Genomic DNA, 20,101 nt, shown 5'->3' on the forward strand with positions numbered 1-20,101 from the left:
CTCTTTTAAACAGTAAATATCCAGAGTGTATTTCCTGAGATTATTTTAACAAGTGAATTCCATTATGTATTTTATAAGTTATATGCCTGGATATTTGCCTTCCTTTCATTTTGTGCTTTCTTTTTTCCTTTTATCCATTTCCCCCTTTTTTCTTCTTTCCTGATTTCTATTGGATTTCTACATTTTATAGACTTCCTTTTTACTTCTATTGTTCCCTTTGTGTTTTACATAGCATTGCCTTTGATTTTTAACTTCATGTTTAATTTAACAAAGTATAAAGAATTAGTGGACAAGAAGATGAATCAGAAGAAACCAGAGGCCCCTGTTTCATTTTGAAAAACAAAAGGGTCTTAAAGACACAGAAAACTCCAATTTTTCATGTTTTTGGTTACTTGCTTTCAAGCTCCAAAATCAGTCTCTATTATCAAGGCCTGGTTTGTGTGTCTGCAATATAGATGTATAGCTATCTTCAAATCCACCCATTTCCTTGCTCACTGCTACTTCCTCCATCCCATTTCTCCTACCTGGAAATGTCTCTTTTAATATTCTTTCATGGTGAGAGTGTATTCCAGTGCCTGTGGCCCTCATCATTGCCAGTGGGAACTGTACTTTTAGTTTAATGGTCATTTTATTTCCCATTATGTCTCATCTTTTCTTGGTTTCCTTCTTTTGCCCTTTGTCTTTGGTGTTCCTTGGCATCACTATAATTGTCTATATATAGGTAGATTTATCTTACTTCTCTATTTGGGATTCAGTACCATTCTGAAAATTTCACATCTTCAATTCTGGAAAATTCTAATTCATCGTGGGTTTTATTTGGCCTTTCCCCCAGTCTCTGCACAAGCGTCATCTCACCTTCTAAAATTCTTACTGATTACCCATTGGTTGCCATTTTAACCTCCACCTCTCTTCACGTGTTTTTCACATTTTATTTACATCTCTTTGTCTATCAGTGCTGAACCCTGTATATTTCCTCAGATCTATTTTTACCTCCCTTTTTCTTTCTTTAGTTGTGTTCAACATAGGATTTTTAATCTTCTTCCAGTCTCAATGAATACAGTCATCATTTATTGAAGACTTATGTTGGTGCTTTTTCAAATATGTCTTCTCTTTTCCATACTGTCTTGTTTTTCCCCTCCACTATAGTGTCTAGATCTTCTTCTGGTTCATTATTCATTTTAGTCACATCGATTGCCATTCCTTCAGGTTGTCTTATCTTTGAATATCTTGAGATACCAATTCTTCAATTTGTTGTGTCTGCTGATTCTCCTTCATGGACTAGCTTTTTGTGTTTCTAAAGTTTTAAAGTTCATTTTAAAGCAAAGGTGTTCCTTTCTTCCAAGAATACCAGGTGCCCTGGATCATGGGTGTGACCTTAGTTTACATTTGTTTCAGAGCTCTTGGGATTCTATGGATCCCAGATCAGTTTTTTTTTTTTTCACCGTCTTTATTTTTTATTTATTTTATTTTATTTTTTTTACTATCATTATTTTTTTATTGGTCGTTCACAACATTACAAAGCTCTTGACATATCATATTTCATACATTAGATTGAAGTGGGTTATGAAACCCCAATTTTACCCCAAATGCAGATTGCAGAATCACGTCGGTTACACATTCACAATTTTACATAATGCCCTATTAGTAATTGTTGTATTCTGCTACCTTTCCTATCCCCTACTATCCCCCCTCCCCTCCCCTCCCATCTTCTCTCTCTACCCTATCTACTGTAATTCATTCCAGATCAGTTTTTAATGTTGATTTCTCACTTTGGAGTTTCCATATACAGGAAGTATCATACCTGCATGTGGAACAGGTTTGGGGATTAAGTCTCTTGAAAATGATATTTTTGCCTCCAAAATTAGAGCCTGTGAAAGATAACAAGATTTGTTTCCACTCCTCTGAGCCCTTTGAGGGCATTTATTTGATGTGCATCTCCGTCTCTACTTCCTGCCTCACCTGGGATAAAAGCCACATCTTCTGGATCGCTATAGACATAACATTGGCCATTAAAACAGCAGTCCCTGGCTCCTCATATTCCAGTCCAGTTTCTGTGTCCTCTGCATAGTTTCACAACCATCTGAAGCTCAGTTCTATGAGGCTAACTTTCCTATTATCTTCTCATCATGGCCATTTACTGTTTTTTTCTCCCTCTTAAACTTCACTTCATATTTTTGATTTGGGGTAGTAGAAAGGTTTGTTTGTTCCCCGCCCCCCAACATTTCTATGCTGGTGTAAGAGGTACCTAGTTTAATTGGTCTTATTTCCCAGCGCAGAAAGTTGATATGTGATATATTTTTAAACCTGAAATTAATTGTTTAACTGCTAGAATTTCTAGAACAGAAGTCATACACTTGCAGTCTTGGGATCAACCCAACCCACAGATGTGTTTTGTTTGGCCTAGACACTCTGGCCCACAGTATGTTTTTTTTTTTTTTTTTTTTTTTTTTTTTTTTTTTTTTAAATCTCACTTTGGAAGCCAACGTTTTAAAATCAAGGGATTTCACATAACAATCCAGATTTCCTAGTTTTACTTTAAAAATGGAAAGACTGGCAGCAGTGAGTCCATCTTCCACCACAGTACAACCCACTGGGGTAAAGGAGCACCTGTTCCCGGTAGTCAGGGAACGGGGACTTGTTTTCCTGTTTGCCAGAACCCCTCTCCCTGTTTCATGCTGCCCCATTCAGCCCACTTCCCCCCGGCTGCCTGGCCCTATTGCATATTCCAATTTGCTATCCCAGCCCTAGAATCCAGTGCATCAAGGTTTCCAGTGTGAATTGTTCCAGTAGAATGGAAGTTCCATGAAAGCATGAGCCGTGATGGGCTTGTTCACCCTCCATGATCCAGACCCCGCACCGTGCCTGGCTGGTGCTAAGCATCCAGGATATTTGTATTTTGAATGAATGAAAGAATGGATGAGCCATTCTAAAAATAAACAGCCCAACAGTCCAAACAATTCTGTGGCGGAAACCTCTCTGAAATGTTGGCAAGGCTGAAGCCCTTAATGTTTACATCCTGAGAATCATCATGTCTTAAGTAATCACAGGCAGCGATGTAGCAAGTGGAAGTTTGTTATCCGTTTCCCATATGGTTTTCAACAAGTCTCTTAATTTTCCTCTGCTGCCAATTCTTCTTTGGGCAAAAATATTTCTCTATTCAAGGGAATAACACCAAGACATCCCAGGCCGCTCGGACAAGCTGTGCTACATACACATGTGACCCAGTATTGTAAGGGCTGATTTTATGCGGCCGAGTCAGCATGGGAAAATCTTAAGTGCACCTGGAAAGAGACTGGGGTGTAATTTCCAGAGATGGGTTATTGAATGACAGCTTCCCCTTCGGTCCAGTGAGAAATTTAATTTGCTGAGGACTCAACACAGGAAGCATTTGCCGATTAAAAATATGTCTAAACAGATGTTCTGCTTAGCCTGGAAGGAGGATCTTAATGCAACTGTCATTATTGGATTTTCTTGGATTACTACTATCTGGAATTGGAGTCCAAATAGAAGGATGTAATTATTTATTATGGCCAAGAGTCCTGCATTTGAAGAGGAGCTCAGGGGCGTCTGAAAGGATTTAACACGCTGGGGGTGGAGAAGGGAGGGGGATAAAGCCCATTTAAATTCTCTGGCTCTGGGAGGGGCCCTTTCCTCTCTGACAGAGCAAAACGGCAAAACTGTTCAGTGTTCCATTTCCGGCTGAAGGCACAGCCATGTCATAAACAGAACCAGGCCTGGTCCAGCATTCTCAAGCAAGCAACTGCAATCTTCAGATTAAGCGGAGGGTCACTCCTACACCGGAAGTATACACCTGACTGTCCGGCCATCTGCAAAATCCTCACCCCATGACGGATGGACGAATCCACACCTTACCTGCCCCAATCCTGAAAAACTCAAGAGCAGCCCCTTGGTAAAAAGGGAGATAGTAGATTATCCTACACACGGGTTCTCAACCTGGCTGCACAGCTAGAGTCAGATAGAAGCTTTTTCAAATGCTGGTGTGGTCCTCCGCCCAAGGATTGTGACTCAACAGGCCAATCTTAGAGTAAAGGCATCTGCAGTTTTTAAATCTCCCCACTGTTGACCAAGCTCAGTGAAGTCTGGGAACCACTGATAGGGCTCAAAGGTTAAGACGAAGGTATTTGGGAGCAAGGGAACTTAAGCTCAAGAAAAGTGCTGCCATTTGCTACCTGTGTGGCTTTGAATAAACCACTTCCCCTTCTGAGCCTGACTTCCAGTGAGCATTGAGCTGGCCAGAGGACATCGAACACCTGCGGTGAGGAGGGGCTTGGTGTGAGCTACAGTGATTACTATGAAGGCCTGGGTTGGGGACAGGTTAAAATGTGGGCCTGAAGCTAGTCGGGCGTGGTGATTACACCCAAATGCACTGCCACAGGTGACATGTAGGGACATTTTGCACCCAAGTTTGTGGGCCCCTTGTTCCTCGGTGCAACCAGATTCCATTATTCTTTACTGCAGTATAAAGGCCTGAGGGCCTACGACTGAAGGGAAAGTTCCATTCTCTTTTGTGAATATGATTCTAGAAATACAGTTCTGTCCAGTCACAGTTCCACTGTGGAGCAGTGACAGACTCCATTTCATCCATCTCATTCTCGGCCACCGAAAGCTAAGCTCCCATCTCTAAGGGAAGGGGCTTCTCTGACCAAAGCCTCTGCCGGGGGTGCTGAGAGAGCTTGCTGTTCAGCAATTCTCTCTTTCTCTCTCTCTCTCTCTCTCTCTCTCTCTCTCTCTCTCTCACACACACACACACACACACACACACACACACACAATGCCACAGGCACAAATCCCCACCGTCAGGGCTGAAGGGAGCCACATAATGCCAGGAAATAAACCTGCGGCTGAAACCAGCGGCCCGGACGCTTCCCCCAGAGCCTTTCTCCTGCTTGGGCGGTCTCTTGTTCTCCGGGAGCGGAAGGGGGGTAGGTTGCAATTAAAGAGGAATCTGAGATTGGCACACTTATCTATCATTCAAGCAAAAACAAGAGGCACACCAGGCTGGTGCCCAACATTGTCCTGAAGGGGTGGGATGGGAAGGATCGGCCCGTCCTCACCTCACCTGTGGAGTCTCCTTCCTCCTCTGGATTGCCCTGGATGCCTAGAGACCTGCTTGTCTGCCCCTGTAATGCAGAGTAGAGACTGGCCTATCCTTGACATCACTAACCTCTCTGAACAAACCAAGATCATCTGAGGGGCTGCAGACTATGAACACAGCCAGTTTCAGAGGTGTATGTGTAGAGAGGGCAGTGTGGTCCTCACCCTCCTTAGAAAGCCCAAGACCTTTTATTGCAGTGCGGGTCCCGTATGCAGCCCAACTAGAGGCAGAATTTCAATGGGCTGCAGCAGACTTGTTCCTTCCTGTCCTCTGTAATTGTGTTTCTGTGCAGCTGTGGAACAGCTGTGGAATCCCAGTCCAGAGGTAAATGATGCACTCTCAATGTTGGATAATATAATTCTTGGAAGTGGAGGTGGGGAGGAAAAAGTGGAAGAGCTACCTTCATGGGCACCTTTTAAGTTCCAGACACCTGGCTATGCACTTTACATAAATATAATTTCTAATTCTCCCCGAGTTTCATATAAGGAGATGAATAACTTCATCAAAGCCATGGCTACTAAATGGGTGAGCTGGGATTCAAACCCAAGGGTATCTGTCTATCCCAGTTTATTATACCTGCAAAAACAGTAAGCATAAAAAACTCTAATAATTTCTATTGCTGGTGAGCAGATAAGATGCAGTGATAGTTTCCAGGTATGGCCCCCACAAGTCCCCTCATCCCGTGAGCTCATGCTGATTCTCGCATGCTGTGGAATCCATTTTGAATGTGGCAGAGGCAGCATGTTTGGAGTTCTGAATTCTAGGCCTTGGATGGTCTGCATCTTCTGCTTCCTCCCTCGAGGAAGCCAGTTGCCATGTTGTAGAACTTCTCAGTCTGGACAACTGAATGGGGAGAGGGTCCATGTGGAGGTACACTGGGGGACCAGGGGTGACTAAAGCTTTCCTGGACCTTCCAGCCCCATTCAGCTGCCAGATGAATGCCTTCAAATTAGCGACCCCAGGCAACGTCAGTCCAAGAGCTGCCCCACTGAGCCCCGTCAGCCCACAAAGTGATGAAAGATAACAAATCACCTTTTGAAGTCATCAAGTTTAAAGGTAGTTTTGCCCAATAGTCAATCATTCGGAGAAGAAAGAGAAAATGAAATAGGCAAATCCCAGAAATGCATATCCAAATTACTGGCAAACCCAGAAAAAGATGCTCAAAACCACCAACAGTCAGAGAAATATAAATTAAGTAACAATAAGCTGTTGTTCACTGGTTAAAAACACTGACAACACCTTGTACTAGTGAGGATCTGGGGAAAGGAGCACACTTATAAGATGCTATGGAAATGTGAATTGTCACAGAGGTATATGTGTACAGAGGACTTGCAATCTAGCAACATTTCTTAAAAACATACGAAGTGTTAAAGGCTATCTGTGAGGGAATGTCAGGCATTGTTCGTGGAGTCAGGAACCAAAAGTGAAGGGAATGCAAATTAAGAAGGGAATGATTGAACACATTATGATCCATCCATACCAGGAATATTTTGCAACTATTCCAAAGCATAAATTTAAGTTAAAACAAGTACCTTGGAGGGGTTTCCCATGAAGTATTGATGAGAAAAGCATGATGCATTTAAGAATATGTATCAAATTTTAAAACAATGACAAAGCCTATATCTGTATATATGCTTATGTCTGCTTACATATGTATATTTCTATATAAGTGTATATGTCAACATAGGTGCATGGTACACACAAAGTCATTAGCAGGCATTATCGGAGAGAGAGTAGAGGGTGGTAGGGGAAAAAGAAGATGAAGGGGGTACTAAATTAAAGGGAAAAGAACAAAAGGAAACACTAAGAAATAGTATATGATGACATCACCACATTTATGCATTTGTGGGAATGTGTGTGAAATTATATATACACGTGAATATGTATGAAAGTTAACATTAAAGCAAAAACATAAAGTAAAGCAAATAATTATTTCTATTTCATCCCTGTAGAGGCATCCTTGAAACAAAAGATTCTGGTATTTAAAAATCATTCCTGCCAGGTGGGGCACGCCTATAATCCCAGCAGCTCAGGAGGCTGAGGCAGGAGGATCAGGAGTTCAAAGCTAGTCTTAGCAATTTATTGAGGCCTAAGTAACTCAGTGATACCTGTCTCTAAATAAAATGCAAAAAGGGGATGGAGATGTAGCTCAGTGGTTGAGTGCCCCTGGACTCACTCCCCAATACCAAAAAAAAAAAAAAAAAAAAAAAAAAAAAATTATTGCTTTGCTTTGCAGTTAGCTTGATATAGAAGAAATGCCATTGCTGACCATAAGCCGAATCCTGAAGGCCACAGCCAGAGGAGAGTCATGCAGGCTCTCTCCTCCACCCTCACTCTGAATGGGAAAGGCTTCTCCAAAATTGAGGTGCCTCCAGTGACCTCCAAGCTAGAAGCTCTCAGGACTGGTAGGCCACACTCATGTCTGAGCCTTGTGTGCAGAGAGGCCATGGGAGTACTTCCAGTCTGACAGGTGGTCCCTGTCCACAAATAGCCTGCAACCTCACCTGTTCCCTCTCTAAGGGTTCTGGTCTAAGCCACCCACCCCATCTCCACCCCAGCTGTCCCTCTTCCTGGCCTCCCAGGACCTCTCATTCCCTGAGATGCCTGATTCCCCATGTCTTGTCATCTCTCAAGCCAAGGACTAGGGAAGTGTGGGACTAATTAACAGGTATGAGTTCTTCTTTGGGAGTGATGAAAAAGTTCTGGAACTAGATAGATTGTGGGGATAGTCACACCACATTGTAAATGTACTCAATGCCACTAAAGGGTACACTTTAAAATGGTCAGTATGGTAAATATGCAGTTATCTGGTTTTTGCCATTAAAAAATATAAAAGGTACCCAAAGACCTGGTGGGGCCTCACATACATTACCCTTTCTAGCTTCCTGGCTGCTGGTATTCAAGGCGGTAGCATTTGGCCAGCTCTCAGATGGCTGCTCTTCAAGACCACCTATAAGACCAGAGAAAAGAAAGAGGAAGACACATCAGCCTTCTCTGCACCAGCTTCAGGAAGGAAGAACCATACCTGGTCATCAGCGGTGATTTGTTCCACCAAGGTTTATTGAGCACCCATCATGTGATGGGCACTATTCTAGATACTATTCTAGATACTATAGCAAAAAAAGAGAACCTATTTTTTATAAACACGTATATCATTCACAAATTAATCAATTAATCAATTAATCTTGATCAACTCAAGAGTACTCAGAATCAAATTTACAAACAGGCAAGCCAGAAGTCCATTTTCTGACCCCTACCTCCATAAGAAAGGCCCAAAGCATGTACAACCAGAAGAAAGAGATGTTATTCTGCATTTATGTATCATCTGTCAAAATGCGTTCTACTTTCATATGTAACTAATTAGAACAAATAAAAAGGAAAGAAAGCCCAGAAGCAAGAGGAAGCTGTCTTGTCTGGGGTCTGCCCAGAAGGAATGTGGTGGCTGGTACCCTGGTGCTCTGGGTGTTCTCTAGGAATTCTGGTTTCCCTTGGGGGAGAGTAACCTTGAAGAAACTGCTGTTCACTATATAAACTAGATCCTGCGGGTCCTGCATCCACCAAGGTCAGTGAGGCTGGTGTGCGTTTGCCAGTAGCCACCATCCATACACCCGGTTCACATTCCTCTCCACCAGGACAATGTCAATCACCAAGTGCTTCCTAGTCCTACTGTGAGTGTCAGGTGCAGTTCCAGGTGTTGTGGGTCCAGCTGTGAAGATGGGGTTCCTGTCCTCGAGGTATGTGCATTCTGAAGAGGAAGCTGGACAATAAGCAGGTGAGAAAACAGATGAAGAAAATAACTGCAGGTTCAGAAAGTGCTCTGAAGATCCAGTGCAGTGTGTGCCCAGGGCGACTGCAGGAATCATGTGTAAGGTGGTTGGAAAAGGCCTTCTGGAGAGGTGACCCTGGGATTGAAATCTGAGATAAGCAGGATCCGGCCACGTGGAGATCTGGGCCAGAGCATCCTCAGGAGAAGGAAGGATGGAGAAAGAACATGGATCCGGAGTGAGCTGGCCATGTGGAGGGGGGGAAGGCCCGAGAGGGAGGCAGGATCCACAGGGCCCTGCCAGTCATGCTGTGACCTTTGGTTTTATTCTCTTTGTCACAACCCTGTGGAAGTATTAAAACAGGAGAGGGAGGAGGGTGCATGTTTTTCTAAGATTGCTCTGGGGCAGGCAGGAGTGGAAGGTAGTATCAGTTAGGAGATTTGCCCTGGTCGGTGGGCGGACAGCACACTGTAGTAGAGGTGCCAGGCACCTGCTGATCAGGAACCTAGCTGGGGGCAGAGCCAATAGCAGGGGCTGGAAGAGTGGATATAAGAGTGAGAGGAACCACCAATGACTGGTGGTCAGGGCACCAGGGAGCAGACTTGTGCCCAGAAGAGAGACAATTGCACAGATGAAACCACATGGAAGCTCTCAAAGGATAATCTATTTACAAGCATATATATATGCTTTACACACACACATTTCATTTGTTTAGAAACTTGGAGTCTATAAAGCATTTCCCCTGTATTTCCCTTTGATCCCCATTAGAACACTCTGTGGTAGGTGGGAGTGGAACCCCCATTTTACAGAGGAAAAGATACCCTAAGATGATTAGCCCAGAGTCACTCAGCCAATAAGGGTTGCTGAGGGGTCAGGAAGCAGTGTCCTGGTCAGAAACCCCTTGATCTTCCCTGTGCCACAGCCCATGGGTGTTCAGCGCTACTCAGCATAAAACCTAATCCCTGGGCCACCGGAGCCCACCGTGTGGCCCCCACACCAACTCCTGATGGATGCCTGACCAGCAAGTCCTTTCCCTCCCTCCCAGGACTCTGATCTAGCAGGGGCTGCAGCTGCGGGGCCTCCTGTAGAGAAAGGTCCCGGTAACGCCAGGCGGGGACAGGAGGCTCCACACTGCATCCTGCTCGTTCTGCTGCCTTTCTGGCCAACTCGGAATCCACTCACACACTCCCTGCAGCTGCCGGGGCCTCTGCTGCCAGCTCCCGGCCCTCGGGGGATTCTTCCAGTTGCGATATCATTTCCTCTCAGGCTAAAGGTCAGGGGAAATCCTGATGGTCTGAAATCCTTCACCAGCCAAGGAATGTGCCATCTGTGGAGGGAAGGCAAGCTGCAGCAGGGCTCCGGGTCCAGCTCGGCCTCCACTCTCTGAGCAACTGCAGACAAGAACTTGGGCCGTAGCATCTTTCATCTGTCAAATGGGCTGTTGCAAGGACCAAATGAGGTAATAGGTTTGTTTAGGCATTCGTTCATTCAACAAATATTTATCCAGCACCTGCTACATGCCAGACACTGTTTCTGCTGCTCAGGATACGACACTGCAGAAACTCTACCCTGACCTCATGGAAATTATATTCTGATGCAGGGTAGGGAAGAAAGCAATAAACAAATAGACAGCTAACTATTCAAGACAGCTGTTGATAAGTGCTATGAAGAAAATAAGTGAGGGCAAGGGGGACAGGGGTTTTCCATTTCAGGTAAGGTAGAAAAGCAGAAGTCTGGAAAGAACAGGGGAAAGACTGTGGCTATAGGGGAAGAGCATTCCAAACTGAGTGGCCAGCAGGTGCAAAGGCTGGGGCGGGAGTGTGCCTGGCAGTAGGGGGATGAGAGAGTGGTAGGCTGTGAGGTCAGTGGGCAGTGGGGGTCTGCAGGGCCAGCTCATGTGGGACCTTGCCAGTCATTTTCAGGACTTGGACTTTTGAGTGATGTAGATAGGAACCAGAGCACAATGAAAGAGCTTTGTAATTGCACCAGCTTTGTATGTGACAGGGGTTATTAAAAGTGGACAAGGCCAGGCATGGTGGCACATGCCTGTTAATTCCAGTGGCTTTGGAGGCTGAGGCAGAAGGATTCAAAGCCAGTCTCAGCAATTTAGTGAGGCCCTAAGCAACTCAGCTAGACCCTGTCTCTAAATAAAATATTAAAAGGTAGGGGTAACCAAAAAAGAAAAAAGAAAAGATGGGCATTGTGTACATGGTGTACATTACCCCAGCTACTCAGGAGGCTGAGGCAGGAGGATCACAAGTTTGAGGCTAGTCTAGGAAACTTAGTGAGAACCTGCCTCAAAATAAAAATTAGAAAAGGGCTATGGATGTGCTTAGTAATAGAACTCCCCTGGGTTCAATCCCCAGCACCAAAAGAAAGAAAAACAAAAAGGTGAGTAGAAGGGGATTGAAATAAGATTCCATACAGCAGTGGAAGTCCAGTATTGATGGTCAGCAATTTAGATTTCCTTGGTTCCTACAAAAGGAAAGATGGAGGACAGGGGAAGAGCATTAGCTGTGTCTGGGAGCAGTTCAGGCTCAAGGGGAGCCACAAGCTGTAATGGAAAGAGCCAGGGCTGGGAGGGACTAAGCTCAGCAGCAGACAGGGGAGAGGAGAAGATCCTGATTTACTTGGGTCTCTGGTGCTTGGGGTTGGAGTAGGTGCAGAAATCCTGGAGGTGGGGAAAACCAGGTGCCCTAAGTGCATGAGCCTATCATGTACTAAGTACCAGTCATGGTGCTGATCATGTGCTAAGAACAGCGCTAAGTACTTTCCTTGGAGTTTTCCAGTTCTAGCCTCATGGAGACCCACTAACACAGGGACCATTGACAGATGAGGGTCTCTGTGTGTGACTTGCCTGTTCTGAGGGTGCAGAGATGGTTAATACTGATAATGGCTAGAAGTGGGTGCTGTCTCATCTCACACCTGTGCTCCTTCCCCAGGAATGAAGACAAGCACAGGGGAGGCTCCTGATAGGGGCCATTTATTCCCAAGGGTCATAAGGCATTGCCCAGTGGGTCTATGGAAGACACCTAAAGACATAGTCGGGCCATAGTAGTTAAGAACATAAATTCCCCCTCTGTCCTTATCCTCAATAGATGCAGGCTCCATCTTATTTTCCCCCCAGAAGGGCAGCAAACCTCAAGTTTCCAGTGTGGTCCAGTGGGATCTATTTGGAGTTCATGTTCTTCATCTCTTGCCACTTCCCACTCCCGTTGCAAGCTTAGCCACACGAAGCACCTACAGTGACTGAATTTCTACTTTCATCTTCTTGTTCAGCTTTCTTAGCTACAAATACCTCTTCACCTGCCCAAATCCTACTGGTCCTTCAAGTCTCCATTCAGACACCACTTCTTCTGGGAGGCTGCCAGGTGCTCCTCCTCGGTCAGAGCCCTCATCCTCTGCCACTCCCATAGCTCCCTGGCTGATTCACATCCCTCAGCACAAGGTACTGGGATCTCCTTTGTAGTGTGCAGAATCCTGTGGGCTAGTTTTTAGCTTCTAGCATCTTGAAGGAAGAGGCCTGGCACATAGCAGGTACTCAGTAACAATCGATAGATGGGAGAATAAGAAAACAAAAGAGCCAGTTTTAAAAGAAGGACTAGAATTCCTAGCTCAGTTTTGCCATTAGAAACATTTGTCCTCATCAGCTTTTATGGAGAGGGGGAGGTAGCTATTCCTGGAACAATGGCTCTCAACCTTGGCTGCAATATTGAATGATCTAGGGAAAAAATTTTTGAAAAAAAAAATACTGAGATCTGGGCCGAACCCCCAGAGGCTCTTATTTAACTGGTTGGGACAGTGTCTGGCCACAGGAACTTTGAAAATCTTCCTGGGTGATCTTGAGGCGCAGGCAAGGTGGAGACGGGCCACTCAGAATCCTCATTTCCTTACAGCTGATCTCCCGTCTCCAAAGCTCACCAGGAATGGAAGATGTGGAGTTGGAGACAGAGGCATCAAACTCTAGGAAAAGCCATTCTCACCTCTAAATAGATGAAAAGTGTGCCTCTGTTTTCTGAAAAAGCTAGCTAATGTGCAAGACAGGTGAGGCTTAGGCTGGGCCTGCAGCTGTAGGCACCATAGAACAAGGAAGAAGATAGAGCCTGATGTAGACAATGACTGGGAGCAAAGTGGGCAGCATCCTGGGTATGGAGATATATTTTTCCTGGTGTATGATTGCAAGATTAAAAAAAAATTGAAATAAAAATAGCTCCCCATATTTGGTCTTTGCTTAATTACCTCTTCAGTGAGAGGATATGCAAAGACCTTGTAGATTTCATTAGTCACAGGGGTTTATTCAAACGCCTCCTTTGCATAAGAAACCCAGGCTTACAGCTGGTCTCTGGGAAAGAATGCCTTCCAGGCCTTGAAAAGAGAGCTCTGGCCTGTTCGGGCTCTCACTGAAACATAGCAGAGGTCAGCAGCCCGTGATGCATGGGGCCCTGCTGAAATGTTTCTATCCAGCATTTGCAATTCAATCCCACAGTTTCCTTTATGGAACAATTCACTAAATTCAGAGTTGTTCTTTTTTCTAATTCACCATATAATTCACCTCCCAAGTTCAATTAAGAAGCAATCTGTTAGCAACTTTGGGAGCAAGCTGCTTTTCTTTGGGAAAGCCCAATTTTCTTCCGCTCCCAACAAAAAGTGCCTTTAATTATATGCATCATATGATACATTGATGTACACACAACGCCCCTCCACCATAATTAATGAAATATTAACGATATCCATCCAAAGACATCTAGACAGAGAGAGGGCCTAGACAGAAGACTTTTCCAAAGCCCCTGGGCCATAGATCAATATTGCCCATTTGAACAATAGTGGCTATGAATATTCATTAATATGGACATTCATAAAAAAAAACCTGTATTAATTATTCCTTCTGTTCTTCATTCTTAAAGCCTGATATTACTTGATCCTTGGTTTTCTTAAACACAGACTATTTATCTTTTTTTATCTGCAGATTATTTGAAGGTATATCACATATGTTCTCCATTTAATCCTCAGGACAACCAGTGGGTATTATTCCCATTTTACCTGCAGGGTAACTGAGGCTTAGAGTACTCACAGTCTTTGAGTGCAGAAGCCGAGATTCTGTCTGGATCAGTCTGGTGCCCAAACCCCCCATCTACATCATATGTCAAAGCTACCCTGCTGGGGAATCCTCAGTTCTTAATCTGAATGAATTTAATAGCTGTATTTACACCTTTGACCCATCCCAGGTAAATCTAGCATAAAATTGCTTTGTTTTACCCTAAGAAAACAAAAAATAATCTTCAGTGCAAGATCCTGAAAAAAATTTTGCTTCTTAGTCCACTCATTCAAGACTCTTGGGTAAGCACCTGCTCTGGGTTCCTGCAGACAGAGCCTAGGGGCCTGCTTCTAAGGGAGGGGCTTAAGATTAGCAATAAACAATGAGATCATTTTGTGGGATGATGAAGCACTTTGAAGAAACTTAAAACAGTTTTATGAAAGAGCAATGGGGAATGAAGCCCAGGAAAGGTCTCTCTGGGAAGGTGACATCTGAGCTAAGTAGCGAGAAGTGGACATTTGAGGAGAGTATTAGCCTAAAAAACAACATACAACTTTGAGGAGAAAAAAAAAATCCTGAGAAAGGAAAATACAGAGTCCAGTGTGGATGGAACCAGGGTTTAATGCCAGCATATAGGGACTGACACCTGAGAGGGCCACCTGAGCGAGCCTTCTCTTCACAACCTTGTCTTAACTTGCTGGGCCCTTTGGTCACACATACTATGCACAGAAATCCTGCGAGTAAGTAATGTTATTCCTCTTTCACAGAAGAGAAACCTGAGGTTCATGAATAAGTGAGTAAGTTGTCCAAGGTCACCCAGCTAGCTGGTGGTTGGACTGTCCCGGCCAGGAGAGTCCACCTGACTCAAGAATCCTTGCCTGTGACCCTGCATCTACTTCAGATGTGCACAACCCCACCTATACATAGGTGTGAACCGAGCAGCATCCTGGGAAGAAACATCTGCACGCCTCTGTCACAAAACTACCTACAAGCCATATCTGCTCAGCTGAGGTTTCACTTATTCACTATGAAAAAAAACAAAACAAAACAAAGGCAAATCTCCTTTAAAAGACTGATTTAGGAACAAACAAGCCAATCACTATGGTAATTAATGTGTAATCTTAAGCAATTCAATGCCAAGTGACTCTTATATCCATGCCAAATTTCAAATGCTACAGAAAGAAAAGGGAACATGAGTTAAAAGATCATTGCCAGAATTTGTTAATGAAATGACTTAATATTGGCAAGTGTGTAATAAAATGGGAATTCTTATACACTTCTGGTGAAGAAATGCCATAAATTGGTAATATTTTATGAAGTAATTTTGAAAGATGTATCCAAATCTTTTAAACATGGCAATAATGTGATTTCTAGGTATCTGTACTAGAAATTAATTGGAAATGAAGACACAGTTCATCTCAAAATTTTTTAATATGATTAAAAAAGACTGTAACAACAAATGGGATAAATTATGATATAATGGAACACTTTCACCTTTAAACAGTTTTAGAAGTTCCCTAAATGAAAAAATGTTCATATTGTAAGTAAAAGAAAAAAAAAAGCTGGTACACAGTAGGATTCCTATAGAAACCTGTATAATTCTATTTTTCATAGAAAGCGTATACAAAAAACATACTGGATGGAAATACCCACAATCACCACTGTCATCATCTCTGGTGGACCATTGTCTGGTGAAGTTCAAAATTACTTTTTGTAATTTCCAAATTTTGTTCAACACATTATTTTCATAATCAGCAAGTAAAAGGATTTTCTAAAAGAAGAACTAGATGACAGCGTACACTGTGCCTAAGAATGTGTGCTCTGCACTTTATAGTGCACACACAGGTGGGTGTGCACACACCCAGGTGGGCGTGCACACACACAGGTGGACATGTACACACATGCACACACAGTGTTGCCAGGAAAACCTTTTCCTGACAGAACTAAAAAAAAAAAAAAAAAAAGATGTGTTCATGCAGATGGGAAAGCTATAATCTAATAACCCTTTTTCTGCTCTGACCACAGAAAGAAACAGAGTCCACAGCTTGGCAAGGTGGAAGAGAGGAAAGCTCATTGGTGAGAACAAGGGATGGCCCCTCAGCACCTTCTCTCAACCAGTGGTGTCTTCTAAGATCCCATCTTTCCTTCTCCAGCCAAGTTCATGGGCAATTACCTGCATCCTGGCACTTGCTGATGAGGCCTAGAACTTGCTCCTACCCCAGGGAGAGGCTCTTGGGAGACTCCTCTTTCAGCCGTCCATTTGCTTGATACTGGACCCTCCACTCATCTTGAATATTTGTATCTGCATTCCTCCTGTTCCCTGATTGCTGGATGAGGTACCATCAGACCTTCTGCACAGGCATGCTCTTGGGATACCTATTGCTTACCTGGCTTCAAACCTCCAGTTTTCTCCTGATCCCTGAACTTGAGGTATCCTTGTATCCTTGGTCCATATTGTTCACACTTAGCCTGGCCCTGGCTTTTTGGCTATGTCCACTTCTTTACTGCTACATAAAAACTAAACCACCTCATAGGGTTGTTATGAAGATTAAGAAAGGGATAATAGGGGCTGGGGTTGTGCCTCAGTGGTAGAGTGCTTGCCTAGTATGCATGAGGCACTAGGTTTGATCCTCAGCACCACAAAAAAATAAAATAAAGATATTGTGTTCACCTAAAATAACTAAAAAATAAATATTAAAAAAAAGAAAGGGATAATACATACAGAGCATATAGTGATGTCTGGCTCTCATCAGCACTCATTGAGTTAGTTATTACTACTATTATTATTATCATTATCGACTCCAAAACTGTTCTGAAGTCTGAAGGAACAGAATGGAAGGAAGGAATATGTCATAGAGGAACATATGTTATTATACTTGAAGCATCACAGGCCAAGGAAAAAGTTAAGGTCCTCATTAAAGCAGACTTAATGAAACCAAGCTCAGGCTGAGAATCCATTGATGGTCACTGACAATCAGTGAAACGAAGGTGTCCCACCATGACTAGGCATGAAATTTCTTCAAATCTTGCTCCATATGGTGCTGCTTACCCATAACAATTTGAAATATTAAATAACAGAACAAAAAATTAACTGAAGATAATACTTTAAGAAAAGGCTCATGTGACCAGTTTATATATAGCCATTCTATTCCTCTGGGAAAGTAGAGCTGATTGGCCAAGATTCCCTGTGTAATGGCTCCTAAGTTGCAGGCTGGCATTCATGGAGAGTACTAATGAATGGTTATTGGATACCTTGCATATGCCAAACGCTGTGTTTGTTGCCTTACCTGTATTTTCTCATGTACTTCTTAACACAGTCCTTATGAGGTAAGGACTTTGGCTAGATTTAGTTGCAAGTGAGAGAACCAAGGCTTAGAAAACTTTAACACAAAGTAAGGGGCAAAACCCAGATGCAATACCAGACCCATTCGTTTCCATAGGTGCTTTTTGCAGTACAGGGCTAGAGAGTCAACCTTAATTATCTATAGCTAATATCCCAATAGAAAAGGTAAGGAAAATCTCAGGTTCTTCCTCCGGGAGCATCTAGAAGACAAAGGATCATGTTCCCTGGGAGAGCTTTCTGAGTGTACCTCTCAGGGATGGTTCTCGGGCTTCAGGAAGCCTTATGTATATTCTGAGATACTAAGATCCCAGGAGAGAGGGGCAGTACCTCTGAAGAAGAGGAGGAGACGAGAGAGGAGGGCATCAAGGAGAAGGCAGAGAAGGAGTGGGAGTCTGAGACCCCAGAGACACTGCCTCTAGCAAGCCATTGTCCCCTCCCCCAGAAGCTCGATTCCCCACCACCAGGGGCTGCCCTAGATACAGGTGCTCTCAGACCCCAAACCAGGGATCAGCCCATGCCCTCAAAAGCTGAGCAGGTCCTTCCTCAGCAATAGAAAACAGGCCCCTCTGGGCACAAAGGAAGCCTCGCTCTTCAATTCTGGTTGATCTCAGAACCACAGGATTCCCTGGAGTCTTCCAAGTGCCCACCTCTAACTAGGGTTCACCACCTGCCTTGAATAAAGGCCCATTGCTCCAGGTGTGCTGAGCCATACTGGACAGACATGCGGCTGTGAACTAGACTCTGCCCCACTGCAGAAGCCACAAGGCATGAAGCTGAGTGACAGCTATCAGGTGAATGAAATCTCACCCCGAACCTGGAAGCCCCGGGATGATGCAGGGGGCACTGGAGCTGATGCTGAAGGACAAGAGGGATTTCAACAAATGGCAATGGGAGTGAGTCAACTTTCCAGCCTTTATAACCTGACTGATCTTTGGCTTCTCTGAGCCTGTTTTCTAGCCCATAAACATGGGTATAATAGGATCTAACTTTCTAGGTTGTGAGCAGCACAATCATTGTAGCCCATAGCCTTGATTACTCTTCAGGTCACCTTAGGATGCCACAACCTCGTATCTTGATGACCATGCTGTGGCCCAAACTCTACCCCCGCTGACCATCTCCCCCATGCAGCTCTCCAGACCCCACCTGCTGCTAGATGAAGCCTTGGCCTGAACTTGCCCAACAGGTGACAGCTTATCTCTGTTCACCCAAGGCCAGCAGGTCAGCAGGGTGTGAGAAGGAGGGGACAACAGACAGGAAGTGGGTGACAGCTCTTTCCTTCACAGAAATGGCTGTCACCTGAACAGACAGGGTATTTGGCTCTTTGGGGTTCTGTGAAACTCTAGAGGGAAACTGCTGATCCTCAGAGGCCTTCAGGGAGTGAAGCTTCACCCAGTCTTCCAGAAGCTTCTGAGAAGGGTGATTTCTGAAGCAGGGAGTGATTGGGGTGGCAGCACTGGGGAGAGATCAGAATCACAGTCTTCATGGCTGGGGGGAAGCAGGAATGGAGCAGTAGGGACCAAAGCACAGGGGACACCGATTAAATTCTTCCCTGAAACATGGAAGATCACAAACTGCACCAAAAGCTAAAGCATAGGAGAAGGTTCTGGAAGACTCTTCTCAGCCCCCACTTATTTCCTCTGGGGTCCACTGGGCAGGATCAGCAATGATCTCACTTATTTGCTTGTGTGTTCACAGCCCGTCTCCCTCACAGCCTAGAAAACACAAGCTCTGTTTCCTTCACTGGTGTGTCCTAGCCCTGGCACGTGCTGACTTATGGGAGGTGTAGGAACAATGGGCTGCCGGTGGGAGAGAGGATGGGGAGGAGGGAGGATGGAGGATGTGAGGTCAAGTGGGACATCCGTACCGTTCTCCCAGCAAGAAGGGGTGATGTTCTAAGGGGAGGCAGGGCCATGGGGAGGAGGGAGGGATGCTTAGGAGAGCTGCTGAGGTGACAGCACAAAACAAAATCAGAGATCTGGGTGGATGTGAGGGGAGGAGGAGGGAAAGCTTTCAGGGATGTGATCAAGGCACCCACAGCCCATTCTACACAGTGAAATTTGCCAATTAAAAGGAAAATTGAAGAGGCCCCATTCAGAGTAGTCAACATAAGCGACATGGGATAAACTTGGTAAGGAAATGCATACAGCCGCAGGAGGAGCAGTATATATTTTTACTGCAATTTGTAAAAGTAGTAAGTAAAGGAGAGACATCCTGCTCCCGGATGGATAGGCAAGACGGATACCTGTGATAGCTTCCCAAACTCTGGATTTACACCATCACAGCCCAAATTCTAAGAGAATTTTGTTGGAATCCTATTATATTTTGTAGAAAGTGATCCTTAAAATCATCCAGAAGAATAAACAATATGAGACCTTTCAGTTCTAAAATTGAAGAGTGATATTAAAGCATATAAAGAAACTAACACAGAGAGACACACAGACAAATGGGACTGAACTGCTAACAGTACACATTAGAGCACACCATGTGATAAAGGAGTTGTCACCAAACATGAGGAAAGAATATAAAACAGATGGTGTTGAGAATTAGGGGGAGGGGTGTCTAGCCCACTCCCCAAAAAAGCCTAATGGATTAAAAATGTAATTTTTAACAAGCATAGAAAAATTACAAAGACAGAGAGAGAGAGAGAGAGAGAGAGAGAGAGAGAGAGAGAGATTGAGAGAGAGAGATTGAGAGAGAGAGAGAAAGTTATTTTCCAAAGCTACGGTAGAAATAATCTTGGAAATTGAAAAGTTTAAGAAAAAGAAAACTTGGTTTGATAGTTTAGCTTCAGAAACTTTAAAACTTTGAGGTCAGAAAAATGAATTCTCCAAAATGAAAATACA

At 44.1% G+C, this 20,101-nt stretch overlaps 1 protein-coding gene across 1 annotated transcript in view; it reads right to left on the minus strand.

Annotated features, from left to right (window-relative positions):
* TLL2 (tolloid like 2) overlaps window positions 1-20,101 on the minus strand; it is a 122,786-nt gene that overhangs the window by 56,805 nt on the left and 45,880 nt on the right. The window contains exon 3 of the mRNA XM_081268857.1: window positions 7,989-8,066. Coding sequence (XP_081124983.1) covers window positions 7,989-8,066 — 78 coding nt within the window. The remainder of the gene's footprint in view (window positions 1-7,988; window positions 8,067-20,101) is intronic.

This window comes from Spermophilus citellus (assembly GCF_964194105.1).
Source record: "Spermophilus citellus genome assembly, chromosome: 15".
Lineage (NCBI taxonomy): Eukaryota > Metazoa > Chordata > Mammalia > Rodentia > Sciuridae > Spermophilus > Spermophilus citellus.